Source organism: Peromyscus maniculatus, chromosome X (genome assembly GCF_049852395.1).
Source record: "Peromyscus maniculatus bairdii isolate BWxNUB_F1_BW_parent chromosome X, HU_Pman_BW_mat_3.1, whole genome shotgun sequence".
Classification (NCBI taxonomy): Eukaryota; Metazoa; Chordata; class Mammalia; order Rodentia; family Cricetidae; genus Peromyscus; species Peromyscus maniculatus.
Genome location: NC_134875.1, coordinates 14,233,385 through 14,250,634, shown reverse-complemented (window position 1 = coordinate 14,250,634; position 17,250 = coordinate 14,233,385). Strand labels below are relative to the sequence as shown.

At 41.3% G+C, this 17,250-nt stretch overlaps 1 protein-coding gene across 3 annotated transcripts in view; it reads left to right on the top strand.

The window, feature by feature from the left end:
• Window positions 1–17,250, top strand: part of LOC102922836 (melanoma-associated antigen 10) — a 77,004-nt gene extending 59,754 nt beyond the window's left edge. For 2 of the 3 annotated variants that reach the window (XM_076561493.1, XM_076561494.1), the window contains 3 exons: window positions 14,206–14,290; window positions 15,287–15,358; window positions 15,469–17,250. In XM_076561493.1, the coding sequence (XP_076417608.1) occupies window positions 15,480–16,811 (1,332 nt within the window). In that variant the 5' untranslated portion in view covers window positions 14,206–14,290; window positions 15,287–15,358; window positions 15,469–15,479 and the 3' untranslated portion in view covers window positions 16,812–17,250. Of the gene's footprint in view, window positions 1–10,136; window positions 11,935–14,205; window positions 14,291–15,286; window positions 15,359–15,468 lie in introns of those variants that run through there. The other variant, XM_015987414.3, reaches the window with a different exon arrangement.

Here is a 17,250-nt window from a genome sequence, read left to right as displayed (position 1 = left end):
CCTTGACATGAAAACAGACACATTGTCTATCCCGAGTTATAAAAAGAAGCTTATTTGAAAGAATTAGAAAGAACAGGCCTCATGAAAAGAAATGGAGATACAAAAGAAACCTAGAAGTAAAGGAAATTCAAAGGGCTCTGTCACATTGTGTGGACCTTGTTTGGATCCCAATTCAAATAACTCAAGTAAACAAATATTGAAGGACAGATGGATGTGTGAATAGAAGCAGACTTGGGGGAGGAATTCTTTCTTAAAGATAACCTCCTGTCTCTGTAGCCCAAGCTGGCCTCAAACTTGTAACAGTCTCAGGCTGCTCCTCCAGGGGTGTACCTTCAAACCTGGCCATTGTTAATTTGTAAGTGTGACTCTACTGATATATATATATATATATATATATATATATATATATATATATATATCATATGTATGTATATATATTACATATATATGTATATATGCATATACACATACACACAAATATCTGTATATATAATACATATACATAGATATGCATATATTTAGGATTTTTCATTTTAAATAACTTATGTGTTAAATGTTACAGTGTCCTGAATATGCATCAAAGAAATAAAAGGGTGACAAGATTATATAGGAGTAATAATGAAATAAACTAACTGCAAGTTGTGGTCAAAACCAAACCAAACCAAAAAAGGCACACTGGACATTGGAAATGAATTGAAGATCCAGGCACAGACACCTTTATGTTTTTCCAAAGAAGACAAAATGCACATGAGAGAAAAGCCAGAGTTTATAAATAATGCTGATCAAACCAGATATCTGCATGTAGAAGAATGCAAATAAAGCTTTATCATTCTTGACAAAGCTTAATTCCAAATTAATTAAGGGCCTCAATGTAAGATCAAATACTCTCAGTTTGACAGAAAAGGAAGTTGGGAATAGGCTCAAACTCATTTGCACAGGAAAGGTCTTTCTTAAGATGCTAACAGCATAGTCCAACAATTAATAAATAGAATCTTGTGGTGGTTTGAATGAGAATGGTCACCAAAGGCTCTTATATTTGAATACTTCATTCCAAGTTGGTGGAAGTTTGGAAGGATTAGGAGGTGTGGCTTTGTTGTAGTAGGTGTGTCACTGGGCATTGGCTTTGAGATTTCAAAATCCACACCATTCTCACCTAGCTCTCTCTGGCTCCTACTCATGGATAAAGGTGTAAGCTCTCAACTATTGCTCAAGCACTATGCTTACCTGTTTGCTGCCATGCTTCCTGCCATGATGGTTATGGACTTTGACCTCCTGGAATTGTAAACCCCAAATAAAACCTTTCTAATGTAAGTTGTCTTCGTGTCTCTTCATAGCAATATGAAATTAACTAAGACTGACTTCAAGAAGCTAAATAGTTTCTTCACAGTCAAGGACACTATCATTTGAACAATGTAGTAGCCTACAAATGGTTAAAAAACCATTACCGGTTGTACACTTAATAAAGGATATATATATATATATATATATATATATATATATATATATATATAATTAATAGAGAACTAAAATCTTTAAAAACAAAAGAAAACAAAACAAAAAACAAGAACAAGTGACCTCATCAAAAATGGAGCACAGAAGTAAACAGAGAATTCTTAAAAGATGGAACACAATAGGCAAGAAACACTTTTAAAATGTTTAACATCCTTAGCCATGAGGAAAATGCAGATTAAAACCACACTGAGATTTCATTTTACCAAGTAAAAATGGCCAAGATCAATAAAACAAATAGCCACAGATGTTGATAAGGATATAGGAAATGTATTCATTGCTGGTGGAAGTGCAAACTGGTATGGTCCATATAGAAATCAGTATGGAGTCTCCTCAAATAGCCGAAGCTAGATCTACCAGATTCAGCTATACCACTATTGGTCATATACTCACAGATGCTTCATTCTACTAAATGGACACTTGTTCATCCATGTTCATTGCTGCTCTAGTCATAATAGGAACAGCCTAGATATGTATCAACTGATGAATGCATAACAAAAATGTGGTACATTTATATAAAGGAATACTATTCAGTTGCCAAAAAATGAAATTATTAACTTTGTGGGTAAATGGATGGAGCTAGAAACAATCATCCTGAGTTAACTCAAATCCCAAAAGACAAATGTTTAATGCTTTCTCTTATAAGAAGAGGTTTCAAATGATAAAAATTCTATATACATTGTTATTTCAAGTCTGTGGTGTACTGACACAGGAAAATATGGTTATAGTACAAAAATGAGTAGTTTCTAAGAGTTAAAAAGAAGGTAAGGATGAATAAAGGCAAGTCAAATGGGATTTAATAAATTATACTGTATAATGTGGAAAGCTAATATATGGCATCAGCTGTTAATATCTACAGAATCCGTAATACAAAGAGAACACTCTCACTACATTGAGAAGTCAAATTCAAAGAAAAGTTTTAACATTTTCTCTTTGGTTTAAACATGGGTACCAAATTTCCAGATAAAATAATCAAGGATACTGTGAGGAGAGGAATTGATATATGGAAACTATATTTTCTTTATACATTTTCTGAAAAAAGTTTTCATTATATATCCAAGTTCATCTAGAGTACACTATGTAGCACAGGCTGGCATCAATATCATTATCCTTCTGTTTCAGTCTCCCAGGTACTTAGATTATAGGCATATGTCATTTGGCCCACTGATGGGAACTCTATTTTCTGATCAGTTTTTTAGATTAACATGACAATGCTATAAAGGGTAAAATATTAATTAAAAATATTAAAGCTCCTTTAAAAAATTTACATTACCATAGAAGACTCAAAAACACAGTAAAAGATGCTCAATATCACTTGGCAGTAGCTAAATGCAAGCAAGCAAGCAAGCAAGCAAGCAAGCAAGCAAACAAACAAACAAAAAACCCACGATTGAATTCTATGGCACACTAATTGGAAAGCATAAGACTAAAAAATATTTAATGTAATAGCACATGCATGATAAAAGTACTCTTTTTCATTGATGATTTAATAAAAACATATAGCCACTTTACAGAATAGTACAATGTTATCTTGTTCATTTCATGTGTTGTAAAACTTCAAAAGATAGATGCAGAAGACGAATAACAGTTGCCAGGACTTCAATGGGGCTAGTAATTCAAAGCCAAAAGTATTGCACACGATTGAACCCAAACTACTCTTGTCAGCAAAAGCAAAGACTGGGGAATTTTGTTTTGTGACTTCCATTTTGTAAGTCATAAGGTGACAAGGCATATATCCTCTGGTCAACAGTGAGTGGAATACTGAGATGCATTAATCATCAAGTTGAAGGCATTAAAGGAATTATGAGAGGCTACCCTAGACCAAACAGAGAAAACCTTAGTTCTCCCTCACCCTTTCCTCAGCCTTGGTACACTCAAGGCAAGGGTGACTATATGTATTGCTTCTCCATTTGGAGTACACTAGAAAAGTACGCGTTTATGTCAGGATGAAAAATCAGAAGTAACTAAACTGAGGTAGTCCACATAAAGCCAGGATTAAAAATGATGTTTAAAGAAAACAAAACTAAATAAAACTGTCACCACAGAGTTTTCCAAAAATAGACTCATTTGTTCACTTATTACGTATGTCATGGAGATGGAATCCCTAGCTTAAGGAATTCACAGTTCACAGGAAGAGAAGGAACTTAGTCCTTGAGAGGGGTAGGAGTAGCAAGTAAATATCATGAAAGAGATGGATAGCTACAGAATTCTGCTTACTTTGTTTTGAGCAGGCTGAGCTCCATATGAAAAATATAATTGTTCGTAACTTCCCCCTGGGCTCTGTCAATGATCTTATTTTCAGGGTCCCAGGCTCAGTTCAGAAAGCTGACCCATGTCTGGTTAGAATACAAAGGTAGTACAACAAGCCGGGCGGTGGTGGCGCACGCCTTTAATCCCAGCACTTGGGAGGCAGAGGCAGGCGGATCTCTGTGAGTTCGAGGCCAGCCTGGGCTACCAAGTGAGTTCCAGGAAAGGCGCAAAGCTACACAGAGAAACCCTGTCTCGAAAAACCAAAAAAAAAAAAAAAAAAAAAAAAAAAAAAAAAAAAAAGGTAGTACAACAAGGATAGATTTAGAAGAACCTTCAGTGCCTATGGAGAGTTATCATATGACCCTATTTCTTCTCATATAGACAAAGGACTCAACTTGCTCCACAGAAGTCAGAGTGCTACTCGATTGTCCTTGTTCCAGAACTCCATCTGGGGATTCTTAGGGGTGTGGCTTCACACAGCAGAAGGCGTAGTCCTAGGCCTAACCAATCACCAAGGGAAGAATGCGCAAGTCCTTCCCAAAACGAATAGGGTGCCCTAGAGCTTGGCACTCACCATTTTTCTGGTCTGGAACCTCCAGCACTGTTTATAGCTTGCAGTTTTTCTTTAGCCCCATGCCCTACTTCAGAAAAGTGGGGTTTTTGTGAAGGGCCTAGAACCTAGTTTGGGAGGCAGGGGTTGTGACTTTGAACTGTCAAAGGGTGTGGCCCAGTGGAGGGAGGAGAGACTTTTCTTTCATCACAGAAAGGGTAGGCAATCTTTCCAATGGTCAGGGAACCTGGGATACAGTGACTTCGGCGACATTTGTCATTGGCACAGCTGGTTAGGTTGAAAGCGCAAGAGTGAGGGTCGTGGTGCTTTTTGTGAGTGGAGTTATATATCAGTTCTGAATGTTCTGCCTTGTCTAATACTGACTTGGGATTGAGGAGAGGCTGTCAGGGGATCCTGAGAATGGAGAAAGGCCCTTCCACCTTTCTGCAGAAATAGCTAGTGCTGGAGGGTTGCCTAGACTGTTAAGCCAGTTGGGGGGTGATTGGAGCCCTGGGTAGAGGGGGTCAGTGATGATCTTGGCTTTTACTGTCGGTCTAAGGCCATTGTGTCAGTCTCAGGATGATCATGAGGCTTTCTGTGAGTGAGGCAAGAGGCCAGTCAGCAAGTAAATTCTGGAATTTCTGCCTTTTCAGTACTAACAGGGAGACCATGAGGAAGGAGAATGAGCCTTACATTTCACCATAGGAACAGGGCTTACTGGAGTCCCAGCTTTTCAGACTATTATCCAGTGAGTGGGAAGTGACATTCAAGACTTGTACTGGCTTTCCAGTGTCATTGTCACAGCCTGAAGATGGTAAGGCTTTTTTTTTTTTTTGCTGGCTGTCATAGTCTTGGGAAATATCCAGGGGGCAGTGTGTATGATGGGGGGGGGGGACTTTGAATGAAGAATGAAAGGACACTAGCTGATAACTGTGGTCCTTTCTCTCAACAGATAGAGGAGGGTACTACACCTAAATTCCTTAACCATTTCTTCCTAAAATCATGTTTTGAGCCCTGTGTAGTTTCTTGGATTTAGTCTGGTGGCCCAAGGGAGGTGAGAGTCTTTCTTCCTTCCTTCCTTCCTTCCTTCCTTCCTTCCTTCCTTCCTTCCTTCCTTCCTTCCTTCCTTCCTTCTCTCTCTCTCTCTCTCTCTCTCTCTCTCTCTCTCTCTCTCTCTCTCTTTCTCTTCCTCCTTTACTTCCTTGCTTCCCTCCCTGCTTCCTTGCTTCCTTCCTGTCTTCCTCCCTTCCTCCCTCCCTCCCTCCCTCCCTCCCTTCCTTCCTTCCCTCCTTCCTTTCACCCCTCTCTCTTTAGTTGATTCTTTGTGAGGGGAATAGACTTAAGCCATCAGGGGTAAGGATCTAAGGCAGAGATTAACTGTGGGAGGAATGGAGCAGTCTTATCTTTAGGAATGTTTAGGGGAGGGGTCAGTCTTACTTGCCCAGAAAGTCACCCCTGGAGGCTCCTGGCCAGGTCTTGTATTGAAATACTTGGTTCTATTAATTCCATATCCAGAGTTCCAGGGAAGTAAGCTGTTTCAGAATATGGTTTAGACTTCAGGTAGTTCTGGAGGACGTCCAACCTTGGCAAATACTAAGGGAGTGGGGAATCTTGAGGGATGATAGTGGGAACAATAGGAAGATTTGGAAGCCTTTATCTTCCTTGCATTTAGAGCTTTGTTTCTACCTTTCGCAGATCTCCTCCCTGGAATATTCTAGGCAGGCTTATTGGTGTGTGATTTCTAGGGCTGCATCATGGAAGGCTTAGGGAGCTGGTGTCCAGTAGGCACAGGAGTCTGAGCTTATCACTAGGAAGACTCTGAAGGAAAGAATCCTTCTTGCCCTAGTATTCCTATTTACAGACTGACATCCACAATAGGCTCTGGGCAGGTGAGTGATATGTAGGTTACTGGGTTTATTCATGGACAGTAAAGGAGGTAAAGGCTTGGGGGAAGCTCAACTCTGCTCATCTGGAGGAGGCATTCCATTCTTGACTGAGAAACCTGTCACAGGAGTATATGCTTTTCCCCACCTGAGAAAAATGGGATTGGCAGCTCTTATTTCCCTGACAGTTACTCTGGGAAACTCCATATTATGTTTCCCTATGATACATGCTGGCAATACAAAAGAAGAGCAAGGAATGTCCTAAAATCAAGAGTACCTTTGCCTGAGGGATAGAACAATCACAGGAGAAATAAAAAATAAATAAAAAGAAAACAGAGGGGTTCTAAGTCTTAGGAGGTTTATATATAACTATCACCATCCTGTGGAGAATAGACTGCATGCCTACAATCTCAGCCACACTCAATTAGCTGTCATCTGTGGTTAGCTCCCAGAAACAGAGGGATCAAAGTTCATTCTCTCACTTCTAATTTGCTCTTTTTACAATGCAGAGTGTTTTCTGAGCCCAAAGAACTCATGCCAAAAGAGCCCAGTCAGTGCCTGAAAGAAGGAGAAAATTCTAAGCTAGGACCAAGCTTTTTCACTCCACATATCCTTACCAATGTTTTTCCTCAGCAATTCTCTTTGGAAGGTGGAAAGCAGGGTTCCTGGTTTTGGTATATTCTGACTTCTGTTATTGGAGTCCAAGGGATATAGATTTTCGTATGATAAGGTCAAATTTAGCTCAGCTAAGGGTGGAATTTTAGACTAGCCAAATATCAAATAAGGAACCAAAAGAAGAGAGGGATCTCCTTTCAGACATGACATGACAGTCCCACTGGGCTCTGGTTGCCATCAAGAAGGCTCAAAGTCCCTACCTACAATGTTTTCAGAATTCCATTTGGAAAGTGTGAGGTTTATGGTTCACAGAGGTGAAGGAGGTTATCTAGCCCTGGCCAATCATGAACAGAGTGTTCCAAATTTGGACTAGAAGCCTCTCTCATCACTGATGTAGAGAGTACTGAGCTCTCTGGGTCAGTGCAGTTTTTCCCAGAGCCAACAAACATGATAAGGGTTGTAATCTTTCCGGAGTTCAGTGTCTGGAGTCTGGGGGATGTAAGGCTTTGTGACAGCACTGGACTCTGCTCAGCAGTAAAAGATTCCCAAGTTTGTGAAATATTAAAGGAAGGACCTTGAGTGAGGACTGAGCAATCTCCCCTCTCCCGGAGAAATGGAGCTACTAATCCTCCCTTCTTAGAGCTTTAACCCCCTGAGCTTCAATTTCCTGTGCCACATAGGAAGCCTAGGGGAGATGAAGTAATCTTTAAGGGACTGGGCTGAAATTTTGACAGCAGGGAGATGAATCTTAGCCTTAGAAATATCAAGAAGAGGAGCGTATGAAACTGAGAGGACTCTGAAAGAAGATTAGAAGCTTTGGCCTTCTCCAAGGTACAGAAGGGGCTCATGTTCTCTTGGGAAACAAATAGCCCAGAACGTCTCCAGACAAATCGAGGAAGGGGCTGTTTCCAGGGTTCCAGTTTGGAAGTTTGAGGGAAGTGAAGCTTTTTCATATCAGAGGGGTGGGAAGATACTGATAGAGGAGTGGGAGCATGAAATTTCCTCACAGAAATAGTGTCATTCCCATACCATTTGCCAAAATAGCTGCTCCACAAATCTTGGCAATTTTTTTTTTTTTAACCTAAACTCAGCTACCAAGTTCTATGTCTGGAGTCTGAGGGAAATTGCATTTTTCAGGATGTGACTGGGCTAGATTGGGTCTAGTATAGGAGGTTTGGGATAAAGCCATTTCCTTGTCTGATTTTGTGTGGGGAATCTGAAAGATGTTAGGCTGTTTGAAAGTTAACTTGATTTGGGTCAGAGGTTACCCTGCCTAGATAGCCATTGAGAAGCAGTCTTTAAGAAAGTGCTGGGAGGGATCAGAGAAGTACATATAGGGGTAAACCAGTTCCACCTGCTCAGGCAGTTCCCCTTGCTTTAACCATTTTTATCCTGCAATCAATGCCTGAAACCCAAGGTAAGGCTTTTTCAGAGGGGCAGATGAGGACAGGGAGGGAGGAGATAGACCCTGTTCTCTCACTCATAGGAATAGGGCCCAAGAAGACCTGCCTGTTCAAGGAGATGGCCTGGGATCTTCCAGCCCAGGTACAATTAGGGAAACATGTTAAACAATTCATTTCCCTAAGTGTTGTTAGAAGTAGTTTTAGGGTTGCAAGGAAGGAAATCCCCAATATGAATTTTGTGTCTGGATAAGACAACTTTACTTCTGGTCATAATAAGGATGACAAATTCTTACAGAAATGGTTGAGCAAGCGCATCCAGCAGATGCGGCCTCCCTCTTATATCCCTAACACAAGAGGGGACTCGGCTGTTCCTCATTTGATAAGATCTAACTTCACAGTCTAATTCTGCTTGGCTAGTTTTGGAAAGCATCTGGAGAAGGAAAGGAGAGGATATGGGGGATGTTGCTGGCTGGATAGGCATTTTTTTCTTTTTATTTCTAATTTTACTTTATTTTTGTATGTATGGGTGTTTTGCTTACAAGTATGTACATATATGGACTGCGTATGTGCCTCATACCCATGGAGATCAGAAGGGGGATTTGGATGCCCTGGGACTGGAGTTACAGACACTTATGAACTGCCTTGTACTTTCAGGGAATTCACTCTGAGTCCCTCTGGAAGAGTAGCCTGTGTTCGTAATTGCTGAGCTATCTCTTTAGTTCAATATACGTTTTTTAACAAAGAAGGAAAGTTTGTTACAGTGGCTGGTCAAATATTCCTGGAGCACAAAGGGCAATAGGCATAGAAAAAAAAAAAAAAGATTAGACCTCTTACAGAAGGCATCTATCTGGGAATGAAGAAAACAAGTCTGAGAGCATGTGTATTCAGTAGTGGAGAAAGAGGAGTGTTGAAGGTTTGTTATAAAGTATTTGACAGAGAAGATGAAAAGATGATGTTTTTCATAGTTTTGTGTTAGAAACTGAAGGGACATGAGGCTTTTGGATGTGGGGCTGGACTTGGGTTAGCAAGTGAAGAATTCTAGCAAACTATGATGAATGAGTAGGAGCCTTTCCCTACAGTAAGATGAGGGTGTTGGTCCCACACACAAAGAAAGTTTCTGATGGAATCTCCATTCCTCACCAAATCTTCATTCCTGACCATGACTCACACTACTTTGTTTCCCAGACTTTCATGTCTGGAGATCATGGAAGCGAAACTTCTCTGAAGAGGGTTCTGTACTCAGATTGCTAGGGGAGAATTTCTAGCCTGGGGAAATCTTGTGGGTTTTATGGAGATCTCTTAGTTCTTGTCTTCTTGAAGGAGTGAATCCAGTGACTCAAGAAATAAAGATAGTTTAAAAAGAAGTTTATTTAACAAAAGTAAACAAAGCAAACACTCCAAATACAGAATGGACTGGGCTGCCCCAAAGTGAAGAGCTGCACTGATGAGTCTATGCAAGGAATTCTTAAAAAAAAAGTTTTATAAGTATTCAGGGTGTGTGTGGCACATTCCTAGGATAAGGTGACCAACAATTTTCTCTTACAAACAATGCTGGACAAGGTCACCTTTTTAGGGAGTTTCTTTCCTAATTCTCTAGAAAAGTAAGAAAGGGCTGAATCCATAACTTAAATAGTATAATGAAGTTAGGGCCTTTTTAAGAATGTTACTTTATATGTGTGGGGAAATGTTCTGGTTTCTTAGGTTCTGATAAAGCAGCAACAACCTAAGCTTCACTTCAGGAATGTTTAACCACAAAGGTGTGTTTCTTCAGAAGACACAATTACCAGGTCCTGCTGCAGTTTTCTGCAGTTAATTCCTATTGAAGTCTTTGCCTCCCAAGCATCATCCTGAGGGATTTACCTTAAAGGAGGCCTGGCAGAATTTGTTGTGTTCTTTGCTCCCCCAGATAGAATTATTCTGCCTGTGTCCTCCCAGGAAGCCATCCCTGCCTGGATGAAAGAAAGAAAAACAATGTATGATTCACTGGGTTCTATCCTGATAGGTCAAGGGAATTGAGACTTTGGAGAGGGAGCTGGAGTTTGAGTCCTGAGGAGGTGGAACTTGAGGGAAGAATATGAACATTTCCTTCACCCACAGACAATACAGGATGCCAAGCCCACTTGTCAGGGTACATTCTCCTGAGGGTGGGGGCTCCAGGTTACATCACACTTCTAAATATTTTCCTCATGTTTTATTTCTGGAATACAAGGGATTTGCAGCTTTTTTTGTAGGGGGCTCCACTCCCTGATGATACATATCCATCAGTGTAAAGAACGGATTTAGGAATGGAACCTCCTTTTCCCGACAGAAATAGTGGGAACACCTTCTTTTGCACCTCAGTGTGCTCTGCTTTAGGTCATGGGTCAAAATCATTTTTTCCAGAAGTGTCATGGCCAGAGTCCACAAGAGGTGAGGATTTATGGGTGGTTTGGACTTAGGACTGCTGGGAAGGGTTCTGAGACAAGACAAACATTCAAGTGAAGGGGGACTATCAGGGCACCAAGGGAGGGATTAAGAAGCACCCCCTTCCAAAAAAGAATGGAGCTGACCCTGTCTACCCTAGCGAACATCTCTGGCACACTATGGGCTGGATAAGCAGTGTGCTGTTTCTTGGATTCTGTATTGATAGTCTCCAGGGATTGAGGCTTTTGGATTATACAGTTCCAACCTTGGTAAACAGCAAGGCAAGACAACAGGAGTTAAGGATTGTCAGTTTTCCCTTTCCCCATAAAAATTATGGCCTCAAAACCCATATTTTCAAGCAGCTTCCCTAAAGTCTAGGGGTTGCATGCCAAATTTTGGATAAAATAATTTGTTTCCCTGAATTCCATGTGGGGAATCCAAGGAAGATAAATATTTTATGGAGTGGGCTGGATTCAGGACAGCAAAGGAAGTGGTCCCAGGATTGGGAAATATTGAGAAGAGATCCCCTGAAGAATGAATGGAAGATCCTGATGAGCCTTTAGAAATCTCCTACTCCCTCACACATATAGGGGTTTGGGCTTCACCTTTCCCAGAATTCTTATGAGGAAACATCCAGAAGGCATAAGAACTATGCTATTTCTAGCTTATATCTGATTGACTGTGGGCAGTGAATTGTTTGGAGGATGTAGTGGAGCACACTTATCTTGGGTGAATCCTAGCCTTAAGGGTTAGGGTCCAAAAGGAAAAAAATGGAAGGAAGTCTCCCTGACCTCTATAGAAATAGTTATGTGACTGTGCTCCTTAACTAGGCTGTGTCCTGGGAATTACTAGGCAAGGCTGCAGCTCTAAACATTGTTTCCATAAATTCAGTATCAGGAGTCTGTGGGATCTGAGGCCTTTGGAACAGTCCAAGACTCAGAAGTTCTAATCTGGAGGAGAGAAACCTGAAGGACAGTTGGGAGCCTTCCCACCCCTACAGAAATAATTGGGCTTTGGTCCTGTTTGACCAGATTGTGGCTCTGGGAACCTCCAGGCAAGGTTGCAAGTCTAAACATTGTTTCCAGGAGCCCAATATCAGGACTATGGGACTTGAGGTTTTTGAGATGAGCCTGAAACTGGTTTTTCAAGAGCAGTGTCAGCCTTGAGTGGGAGGAGCCTCAGAGGCTAGTGGGGGCTTTCTTTTTCCGTACAAAAAGAGGTGTGGCCAATTCCCTTTCCTCAGACTGTTGCCCCAGAGGCGTCCAGTCTTTTCCAGCTTGGTGTGTGCTACCTGGAGCTCCGTGTCCGAAGTCCAAGGCAGGTAAGGCCTTTTGTGAGAGGGCACTGGGTTTAGTGGAGCACAGGTTCCGAACTCAGGAAATATTGAGGAGAGAGCTCTGAGAGTGAAATAAAACGTTGAGAGATGATTGGACCCACACATATAGGGGTCTGTCCAGTATTCATCTCGGAAATGTTCTAGAAATGTGAAGTAGTATATTGTTTCCAGCTTTCATCTGGGATACTGAAAGCAGTAAGACACTGAGAGTGGGCAGAACTGGGTCAGCAGGGCATAAGTTCAAGTCTGGAGGAATGTAAATAGAGTGCCTTGGAAGGACAGTGATCAGAGATTGGGAGAAATGGTCTGCAGCACAAATAATAGGGGCTTATGAATCCTTCCCTAGTAGAGAGGCTTTTAGGGAGGGAGCTAAACTCAGCTCATTGAGTAGAGAGATTCTAAAGGATAATGTGAGCTTTTCTTCCCACAGAAAGAGGCATAAGTAGTCTCATTTTTGATGTAGGACCTCTAAGAAGACCCACGGAAAATGGGTTCATGTTTGTTTCTCTTTTCTGTGCTGAGAGTTCAAGAGAGATGAGGCTTTTTGTCAGGTGGCTGGACTGCCTGGCAGGGGAGCAGTCCTAGCTTCAGTAAACATGAAGGGAGTAATGCAAGGATTTGGGGCCTACCCCTTTCCCACATAGAGAGAGAGCTTTTTCCACTTTCTCAAACAACATTCATCTCAGGGAAGCATCAGGCACTATGAGGAGTCTACTGTGTCTAGAGTTTATCTTGCAATATGACAGAGGTGAGGCTTTTGTGGAAGAGTTAGGACTCTGGTCATTATGTGTAAGAATCTGAACCTTGAAAAGGAGGAACTTGAGAGAGCAGCCTTTTTGCTATCTCCTACACGATAGAAATTGAGATGGAAGCTCAGTGCTGCTTGTCCAGGAAATTTCTTAATTAATTAAGCTCTAGGCCAGTGGTTCTCAACCTTTCTAATGCTGCAGCCCTTCAATACAGTTCTTCCTGTTGTGGTGACCCACAACCATAGCATTATTTTCATTGCTACTTCATTTTGCTACTGTTATGAATCATAATGTGAATATCTGATATGGGGGATATCTGATATGCAACTCCTGTGAAAGGGTCATTCAACCCACATGTTGAGAACCACTGCTCTAGACCATGTCACAATACAAAGTGTTTTGCTACCCTGGTGAAATATTCAGGGAATCAGAGAGGTAACAATTTAACATCTGATATTGACTTGGGTTTCTCACTTTAATTCCTGCATGGAGAAAAATCAGGGGCAGATCTCTAGGGAGGACTGGGAGGACTCTGGGGAAAGATGAAGAGTCTGCCTGTCCTCCACAGAAATAGACCTCTGCCACTATTTTCCTCAGCTCCTCTCCCTGTGTGACTCTAGGCAGGCCGATCAATGGGACATTTCCCTTATTCTATGCTGAGTCTTTTCAATGGTATTAGATACCAATCACCATGCTTAGGAGTTCTAGTCTTGAGAGACATAAATATGAGGGAAGAGTCAGAGCTTTTCCTCCTCCCACAGAAATAGTAGGGAAACAGCCCTGCACACTAAAGTACTTGCTTATTGATCATTAAGGAAAAAATAAACTGAAGGAGGCCTGTGAAAATTCTGAAAGAATAGGAGGATCCCTTGGGAGGAGGAGTGAGACTTTCCCTTTCCCTTTAGAAATCAGTAGTGTTAGTCCTGCTTCCTCAGGCAGCCTTACCAGGATGCTGAGAGGAGGTATCAGCAAGAGCACTTTTTAACCATAATTCTGTGTGCAGATTGCAAGGAATATCTGTTCTATGAGAAGGGGAATGTACTCCAAAAAGCTGGGAAGGATTCTTTGCCTTGGAAAATATCCAATGATGGAGGACTGGGGAGAGTCTAACACAGTCCTCTCATTGATATTTTACAAACCTCTGCTGCTAATCACAGTCCAGCCTCTTCACAAAAGGCCTCCCAAATTGAAATCATTGACAAAGCATACCCCCTCTCTGTCTGGAGCCCCCATCACAGACAATCAGACAGAAGGGAAAGTGAATTCCTTTACAGCCTCCCCTATAGAGTGTAGTCCAGCACCCCCTAAAAGAGCCCCATTAACTTCAGAGTCCCAACATGGAACTCAAGAATCTGTAATAGTTCTGAATTACCTGAAGCATCTCAAGACAACTACCTGGCTAGTTAGGGATGTCTTCCTTTAATTCTGTGGTGGTAGAGAAGACTTATAATTCTTAGGGCAAAGCTTCGTCAGTATTTCACCTCCTCACTGTTCTCTGTATTCTCAGGACATAAGCATCTTCATTAGAAGAGAAGGCCATCTGGGAAAGAGGAATAGCAGATCAGCAGAGAGAAAATCTGTGTGGAAAGCAGGTAATAGTCCTGAATGAGGAATGAGGACACAGTCCTTTTCCTTTTAGGGACAAAAGGTATGCTAAGCTCGACTATATCCTGTTGCCCTCTCTTGGAGGAGCTATGTACATGATCATATAAGGTTCATACCTTATCTCTATGCTCAGATAATTGAGTGCTTGTTCTGAGGGGGCAGACCAGGAGCAACAGAGGGAGAGCTCTGAAAGTTATCATTATAAAGAATGAAAGATCTTACAGCAACTTGATGTGCCATGCTTTGTTGATATCCATGGGAGGCCTGCTCCTTTCTGAACAGAAAAAGAAGAGGAGTGGATTGGGGGGAGCAGAGGGGAGTTGAGGGAAGGAAATGGAAGGAGAAGAGAGAGGGGAAACTGCAGTCAGTATGTGAAATTAAATAGATAAATAAATAAATAAATATATAAATAAAAAGGAAAAAAGGAATGAAAGAACCTCTAACCTAGGGGAGTTGTGATCCCTGTAGTTTGGCTGGCACTACCTTGTCATTCAGTTAGCTTGACATGGTTCAAAATGGTGCTCCATCACTTCTGCTTCACTGTGTTAGGGATGTTAAGTCTTGTCCTGTGAATTTGATCTCAATCTACCAGATGGGTATAATTCATTTCTTTCTAGGAAAAAGGTAAGCACAAAGGGGGGCTTTCACTCCACAACTATTCAGAGTTCAGCCCCAACAGCCAGGAGAACCCACTGTTCTACTTTTATTCTTAACCATGGATGCCACCTAGTTTCCTATTACAAAACTTCCAGGAACTATATGAGTACCCTAGAGTTAGTTATATGTTTTCAAAATCATAGAATGAAAGAGACCCAGCAAGTGTCAAGAGTCCAAGTTAGATACACACTTGAACATGCACAAACATTATACTGTAGAACACAGGGACCCCAAGGCAATTGATCCCACATACTCTAGTGTACTTTCTGAAGTCAGACTCTGCCATCTGGCTGAACCCTAAGTACCTTTATCACTTTCTTCTATAGGTTCCTAAAGGACAAGCCAAATACAAAGGCTACAGAACTCCGAGGCTGTACCATATCACCTGGAGAAGACCTGTAAGTTGGCTTTTGTTATAGCCTTAAGAGCAGATATTTCCTTTTGATACTGCCCACTCTGTTTGTTTTCTTGCCTCACTCCTGTTTACATTTCTGTCTTCTGTCTCCAGAAAGCAAAATAATGTCTCGCTACGGAAAGCACCCACGCCTCAGCCTGGAAGAAGGTGTAAACTTCCAGAACCCAACTGAAATGGATGAGTTCCCACTGGTTCCCACACCTGAGAAGGAGGAGAGAGAAGAAGAGGAGGTAAAAGAAGAGGAAGAAGATAACAATAAGCAGAAAAACAAGGAAGATAACAAAGAGAAGAAAGAAGAAGAGGAAGAAAAAGGGAAAGAAGATGAAAAGGAAGAGTGTGGTGATGAAGTGAATGATGAAGAAAATGAGAAGGGAGAGGAAGAAGCAGACTTAGCTTCCATCTTTTTTTCATCTTCTAATGTCTCTTTTCCTACTTTTACCCCTCCTTCTCCTTCCTCCTCTTCCCCTTTCTTCTCTCCTTCCTCCTCCCCCTCCTCTTCCCCCTCCTCCTCCTCCTCCTCCTCCTCCTCCTCCTCCTCTTCCTCCTCCTCCTCTTCCTTCTTTTCTCTGTTTCAGAGCAACCTAGGGGGAAATGAGGATTATGCTGCTGGGATGCTGAGCATTTTTCAGAATGCTCAAAGTTTCTTCCCCTCACCTACTTTAGGGGAGAATTTAGATGAAGCAACCAGCCACCAGGAAGAGAGTTCAGGTGCCATTCAGTCTCCAGAAGACCCTGAAGCTTTGCTGAATATTGTGATACAAGAAAAGGCTACTGATTTAGTGTTTCTTTTCATTTACAAGTATAGAATGAAGGAACCCATCACATTATCAGAAATTTATGAGGTTGTCACAAAAGATTATGAGGATCATTTTGCTGTCATCTTCATTGAAGCTTCTAAATGCTTGGAGATGACCTTTGGCATTGATATAAAGGAAAGTGATCTTCTAAGCAGTGCTTATGTCTTTGTCAATTCACTGAACCTCACCTATGAGGACATGCTAAATGACAATGATAGACTGCCTAGAAATGCTTTCCTCATAGTTATTCTGGGTGTAATATTCATAGAAGGGAACTGTGCTTCTGAAGAAAGAATCTGGGAATTTTTGAAGCTGGTAGGAGTATATGATGGGGAGGTGCATTTTATTTGTGGAGATCCCAGGGAGTTCCTCACCGTAGATCTAGTGCAGCAAAATTACCTGGAGTATCGGCAGGTGCCTGATAGCCAGCCTCCATGCTTTGAGTTCCTGTGGGGTTCAAGAGCCTATGCTGAAACTACGAAGATGAAAGTTTTGGAGTTCTTGGCAAAGATGAATGGGTGTGACCCAACCGATTTCTCAATCTGGTATGAAGAGGCTTTGAGAGATGAGGAAGAGAGGGCCTGGGCCATAAATGATTCTGCAGATGGAAGTCCAACCACTTGGTTTTTAGAGCGTTGATTATCAGTTTGTTTGTTTGTTTGTTTTACTTCCTGTGAGGGACCTGTTTCTACATGGGTTCACTCTAATTTTGAAAGGAGCAGCCAAAATTTTAAGTAAGAGAAAAATCAAAGTTAGGCTCAATAGAAAAGGTTAAAGAATCACTATGTTAATTGGGGATTTGCTTAGCTGTTTAATTTTGGGTTAATTTTAAATGTTATTCTTTGTAAGCAAAGGTTTATTTGCTTTAGAATCTATGAAACTGTTAATACTTCTTATAGTTTTTTTTCAAAAATATAGTGGAAAATTATGTAATGTAGTTAACTTTTGAATTGGCTTAAACGTTTTAGTTTGTTCTGTAAAATTAAAATGCAGTGTACATTTATTTACTAGGCTCATGTAAGAAAACAAGACATATTAATAAATCTAATAAAGAATGCTCACTGACTCATTCACCAAA